General features: G+C 33.3%; 2 protein-coding genes across 6 annotated transcripts in view; one reads left to right on the top strand and one right to left on the bottom strand.

The window, feature by feature from the left end:
* Positions 1-975: 975 nt before the first annotated feature.
* Positions 976-3,680, bottom strand: LOC128020124 (dual specificity protein phosphatase 19-like). Its single transcript, XM_052606747.1, has 4 exons — positions 3,458-3,680; positions 2,493-2,539; positions 2,265-2,417; positions 976-1,552 (listed from the first exon to the last, which is right to left on the bottom strand). The coding sequence occupies exons 1-4, from the start codon at positions 3,678-3,680 to the stop codon at positions 1,334-1,336; spliced, it is 642 nt and encodes a 213-aa protein (XP_052462707.1). The 3' UTR covers positions 976-1,333.
* A 1,314-nt stretch (positions 3,681-4,994) lies between these two features.
* The window catches only part of LOC128020122 (nck-associated protein 1), a 51,347-nt gene continuing 49,983 nt past the window's right edge, over positions 4,995-6,358 (top strand). For 2 of the 5 annotated variants that reach the window (XM_052606742.1, XM_052606740.1), the window contains exon 1: positions 4,997-5,318. In XM_052606742.1, coding sequence (XP_052462702.1) covers positions 5,211-5,318 — 108 coding nt within the window. In that variant the 5' untranslated portion in view covers positions 4,997-5,210. Of the gene's footprint in view, positions 5,319-6,358 lie in introns of all 5 variants that reach the window. The other 3 variants (XM_052606745.1, XM_052606743.1, XM_052606741.1) reach the window with 2 other exon arrangements.

The raw sequence follows: 6,358 nt of genomic DNA, 5'->3' as shown, positions 1-6,358 counted from the left end.
TTTACATTCAATATTGTTAATTTATTTTTAATCAGAATCAGAAAGAGCTTTATTGCCAAGTATGCTTGCGCATACCAGGGATTTGTTTTATTGACATAAGCTTCAGTATACAGAGACAACAACACAATAATAATAATAATAATAATAATAAAATAATAATAAAATAATAAATAAATTGTATAAACAGTTGTGCTAGATGATAATCGACTAGAAATTGAGTAAGATGCAGGGATGTACTAGGATGGAGGGGTAAGCTAATCCCAGTAATCCTTATTTTACTAAAAAATAAAATACAATTTCATGTCAATCATCAGAAAAACAAACCACAACAATGAAAAACAGGATTAAACAAGAATCTAAAAAAAAAATCTAGGCAATCTATGGACAAAAACCATCAAAATATGTAATTAAAATTACAAAATTACATAAGAAAATGAACTAAGATTTGAAATGATTATTAAACTAGTTCCTCTCTTTTGGTTGATATTTAAATTAGTTTATTGCACAATTATAGCTTAACATCCCAGATGCTAAGCAATGATGTTAAGTGAGGACAAAATGAGCTGCTATCAAAGTTACTAAGTGTAAGAAACCAGTCTCTATTTAAAATAATAATAACAATGCTTATAATAAATTAATTTGATCATATAATTTTTCCAGAAAAATGAAAAGGCTAAATGTGAGTGTTGACCACAAGATGTCATTGTCTGGAAAGTTGATTCTAAATGCCTGTCGGTCATAACAGAATGGGAAAATAACTGCATGATACACTTCAAGATTTATTTGAAGATTTAATTTATTATGAAATGAGTGTCTAAAATTAGTGTCTGGATGTGAATGACTTTTGTACTGTATGTAAATTCCCAAAATGAAATTGAAGTAGCAAAATCCAACTGAAGGCAGCCATGTTTTATTTTTATTTTTTCATATTAGCACCTTTAAGACAATTTGAAAGTGTTAAATCAAAGCCCTATATGAAACTATGATGGAAGCACTGGTTGCTTTAAAAGGACAGTTCATAAAAAAAGTAAAATTCTGTCTTTATTTACCACCTTCATATCATTCCAAAACCATATTACTTGTTTTGTGAATTTTAAGCTAAGTGTATGGAATAAACCACCTCAAACATTCCTCAAAAATCTTAAAGCCATGGTCCCCATTCACTTTTACTGTAAGGAAAAGAGCAGCTTGGACATTATCTATAAATATCACCATTTGAGACCAACTAAAAAAAAGCTTTAAAAAGGTATTAGGTGGGGAAATAATGACAGAATCTTAATTTTGGGGTGAACTTTCCCTTTGAAATTGAATGGGTGCAGCTGTAGAATAATGTTCAATCATGACCCAAACCGTTTGCTTGTGCAGAACCATGTGGTCTGAAGTTTTTCAGCTGTTCCATGAAACCTGGATTTGGACATGAGGCCGGACGAGCTGATTTCACCAGCGCAAACGTGTCCCCAAATGGCTGATTTTCCTTCAACATCAGATATCCAATGACGACCGAAACAGAACGTGAAACTCCAGAATTGCAGTGGACAAGTACAACTCCTTTCTAAAGAGAAAAATGAATTGTTCAGTCAGACAGCAAGAAAATAAATCGTTTCCAGAAGCTACTGGAATCCCTCTGTGGAGGCATTTAATTTCACATCATTACATACTCCATTATTAAGCATGTAATTAATCCAGTGCTAATGGCAAGGAATTACAAAATTGCAAGTTACGGGTAAGTGAACCACTTTCAGCCTAGTTGAGAAGAACATTATTTCATTAACAGAGCTGTTGTTTCCCTTTGCATCATAGAAGACATGGTAAATTAGGAGACAGGAATCACTCTATATTTGTTTCACAGAGGAATGGAAACTTATTTCCAGCAGCCATTGTAATCATAAACCTTAGTGAATTTGAATCATGAGGCAGTGTCAGGTTGAGGGTGACTGTCGACACTATTTAGTAAAGAGGTTGTATGACAAACAATGGCCCGTTAGTGATATGATCTTTCTACAACTTGCTAAATAATGCATTGTGAAAACTCAAACATCCATTATTCAGCATGCCACACCGTTACCTAGAATAATGAACGGAATTAGCCATTGGGCAGTATCACATAGGCCAGGCGTTAATGCCCAACACGCAGGAAATTACACAGAGAGAATGCACCTCTGTACACTGGTGTTACACTATGCAAAAGTGCAAGATTTGTGCAAAAACATTCTTGGAAAACACATGATATTAATGTGATGTATGAAACAAAAGGCAAATGTTACCTCAGCTTTAGCCTGGTCGATAAATTGTGCACATTCCTCGATATATGATGTGATATTAGTGTCAGGTAGATCCAGTATGCTCAGTGTTTTATAGATGAACAGGTCAGGAAATGCATTTTCCACACCATACGCAACATTTAATATATGTGTGACCTGAAATCAATGGAAACACATTATAAGTCTTAAAACAAAGTTATTTTTCAAAAAATACTATAAAAATGAACTCACCTTATATTTCCTCAAAGTGCCAAAGTCATGAGCGGCATCTTGTGACCCTTTGAAATGAAGATAATTAAAATGAATTATTATTACAATATAATGGAATAGAATAGAATAGAATAGACTTTATTATCCCATTTTTTTTTTAATTTGTCTTAGACTTTAATACTACAGCCATCAATCGACATCACACACGTATAACATATACCACACAACTCCAAGATAACAATAATAGCAATAATAATAATTTTAAAATTACTTATTAAATTACACAAGTCTTTAAAAATACATAAAAAATTTATCAATACAATATATGAAAATGTACATAAAATAATTTATAATAGTGTTTTATACCATTTGTATTTTATTCTTATTTATAATTCTAATTTTAGATACAATTATATAAACGTACATTTTACTTAATGCATACATTAATTATTCAATATACAACAAAAATGATACATAAAATGATTTGTTTAGTCGAGTCAAGTCAAGTCTGATTTATTGTCAATTCTTCCACATACTACAAACATACAGAGAATCGAAATTGCGTTACTCTCAGACCCCCGGTGCATACATATAACATTAACAGTAGAGCCTAAAAATCTAGATCAAATATAAAATATAAGAAACAACTATGCAATAAGGGAATGTAAATAATACATAATAAAATAAAAAATAAAGTTAAATAAAGCAGCGCAAGGCACATAAAATCCTTGTAAAATTGTTAAATATATATATATATATATATATATATATATATATATATATATATATATATATATATATATATATATATATATATATATGTATGTATGTATGTATGTATATATATATATATATATATATACATTTTATACAGATTTAGATAGAAATGTCTATTCCAAATGATCAAACAGCCCATTCCGAGAGTTTATTACACTTGGAGTACTTTTGTACTTTTCTAGTGTCAAATGAGAAGATCAACTACTCACCAAGTAATAGATACGGTTTAATATATCCAACTTGAAGGTCCCAGTTATTATCCTGAATATATCCGCATGCAGTTTCAGGCTGTACTGTTTCCTCAACCACATGTACAGTGGAGCCTTTCCATGTCTCAATGATCCGCCTGCCGCTCAAAGTCGTTACTCTGGTGCATTGTTTCCGCAAATTAGCTTTGGAGAAGGATTTTATTTCTTGTGCGAGCGACTGCATCACATTTGCGGTGGAGATGTCCAAGAAGAAATGTAAAGGACCGAATTTAAGTTGCTCGTTGCTCCCTCACTAGTGGACTAATGCCCGTCTACATTTCTGTGACCTCGATACTACCTGAAAACTGAGAAGATTCATCAGCGCACCTCAGCATAATTACCCGGGGAAGACCAAAACAGCAGTGACACCCAAAGGAGAGAAATATAATTGCATATATGTCTTTGGTGGAGCCCCATTCGAATACGTTTTAAAAAACTTTTTTTTTTTTTTGATATACACTATACTGTTCAAAAGTTTGGGATCAGTAGGCCTTATATGTGTCTCTTCTGTTCATCATGGCTGCATTTATTTGACCAAAAAAATACTGGGAAAAAAACAGTAATATTGTAAAATATTATTAACATTTAAAAGAATAGTTTTTAATTTTAATATAGTATAAAATATTATTTATTTCTGATAGGCAAATCTGATTTTTTAGCATCATTACGCCAGTCTTCAATGTCAAGATCGTTCAGAAAACATTCTAATATGCTGATTTATCTATGTTGGAAACATTTTTTTTCATGATTATTTGATGAATAAAGTTAAAGCATTATTTAATATAGAAATCTCGTCAAAGTAGTCTTTACTGTTACACATCCTTGCTGAATAAAAATATTAATTTATTATTTCTACAAAAAATACTAGACATTGAGCAAGCACTACAAATGCCATTTGTTAATGGTTTCTAAATTATATTTATTAAATTACACTTTCATAAAAACATTTCAAATTTGTGTTGTTGAAGTTGCATTTACACGATTTTGATCAGCATAATTTATTTCATTGCTCGTGTGACAGCATTTGCTAATCTTCAGCTATTCAACTCTTTAGCATAAATAATCTCGATTTCTTTATCTAAACAAAAAAGTAATATTGTAAAATATTATAATAGTTTTCTATTTAATAAACTATAAAATATAATTTATTTCTGAGATGTAAAACATTCTAATATGCTGATTTATCAATGTTGGAAACAGTTTTTTTAATGATTATTTGATGAATAAAGTTAAACAGCATTTATTTAATATAGAAATCTTGTCAAACTAAATAAGTCTTTACTGTCATACATCCTTGCTGAATAAAAACATTAATTTATTTCAAGAAAGAAAGAAAGACTTCTACAAAAAAGACTAGACTCAGACATTAAGCAAGCACTACAAATGCCATTTTTTATGGTTTACTGGTGAATTATATGTAGTAAATTGGCTACACTCAACAATCGCATCTTCTCAACAGCACGAGGGGGGCGGAGGTCCTGCAGAGGGCTCTGGTCACATGACGTAATGACGTCGTTGCCGGAAGCAGCCTCGTTCTGGCCGTCAGGGCAACACCTAGAAAAAAAAACCACTCGTCCCCGACGACGCGCCTCAAGCCCGTAATATGGGCGGATTTTAACACTAAAAACCTACTCGTTCTGGCACCTTAACCTTTAACACTACACGAGGAATCCGTTGTGTTGTGTCTTAGCTCGTTTTAACGGACGTTTGAGCCATGTCTCGGGGCGCGCTGCAGCCGAGCCAGCAGAAGCTGGCGGAGAAACTGACGATCCTCAACGACCGCGGCATCGGGATGCTCACGCGCATCTACAACATCAAGAAGGTGAGAATAAGAGCTACTTGCATGTGTGTTTCGGACAGTTGCTGTAAGCGCACACATATACACACAAGAGGTTGATGGGGCCAGGCCCTGATTGTGTGCGTGCGCGCGTGTGTGTACGCGGGACACAGCCATAAATCAATGTTTACGCTGTATTCTGCATTACTGGCTCATTTGAATGAGATTTAGTACAGGCTTCAGCCGAAACGAGTCGATCTGATCCATGTAAATAATGATTGTTTTAATGGTGAGTTGAGGATAAGTATTGTCTTAGGTTTACATCCCCTGCGATCATAAAGCAAGATGCCATGTTGTACATCTATGTAACGTTACTGGCACTGTCTATTCAATGCACAAAGCCATGATTGAGAAGTCCTGTGAATATTGTGTGTCCAGACTAGGACCCTAAAGCATTTTTAATGACCCATCTACAGAGGATAATCTAATCCAGACATCTCAGCTCTGAAAGCGTGAGATTTTACAAAGATCTGATTGTGGCTAGTTGGTAGTGGCACGACAGTGCTTGATAAATCAAATCTTTCTGTTTGATATGTCAATGGGTGTGTTGAAAACGGCAGACTAAGCCCTTGCACTCCTTCAGCCATCATACCTGAAGCCCAGGGTATGTCTGACAGATGTCAGATCTGTAGGACTCTAAAGCACATCTGCTGGTGGTTTGACATTGTTGTGTCCTGCAGTTTTGCTATTTCATCAATTCCTTTTGATAGTGAAGAGTAAGTGTAATTGTTTGAGTTGTAATAAAAAAATTGGGCTATGATTTAAGATTCAGAGGCATTATGGGATATTAAACATATTTGGGTGAATATCACAGAATCAACATTATGTCTGGATCATATTTTAATACAAAATAAAAATAAATTTTGCTTAAATGTTTTATATTGTGACATTATTTTCATGGCAATATAAGCAGATCTTCCCCCGGAAATTCTCATTTTGTTTTTGGGAAAAAAATCCCTCATATTAATATGTACATTGTGCCCTATGTTTTTGTTTTTTTACTTTTTTAAGTGCACAAATGTGAA

This window comes from Carassius gibelio, chromosome A9 (assembly GCF_023724105.1).
Source record: "Carassius gibelio isolate Cgi1373 ecotype wild population from Czech Republic chromosome A9, carGib1.2-hapl.c, whole genome shotgun sequence".
In the NCBI taxonomy this organism is placed as follows: Eukaryota; Metazoa; Chordata; class Actinopteri; order Cypriniformes; family Cyprinidae; genus Carassius; species Carassius gibelio.
Note: the sequence above shows the minus strand (reverse complement) of the source record. Positions and strands in the feature narration are given on the sequence as shown.

Excerpts from the sequence above, each read along its gene's own strand:
- LOC128020124 (XM_052606747.1), bottom strand. The coding sequence starts at position 3,680 with ATGCAGTCGCTCGCACAAGAAATAAAATCCTTCTCCAAAGCTAATTTG. Across the intron at positions 2,540-3,457 it reads TAAACCGTATCTATTACTTG|GGTCACAAGATGCCGCTCAT; the intron begins GTGAGTAGTTGA and ends TTCATTTCAAAG. Across the intron at positions 2,418-2,492 it reads GCACTTTGAGGAAATATAAG|GTCACACATATATTAAATGT; the intron begins GTGAGTTCATTT and ends CATTGATTTCAG.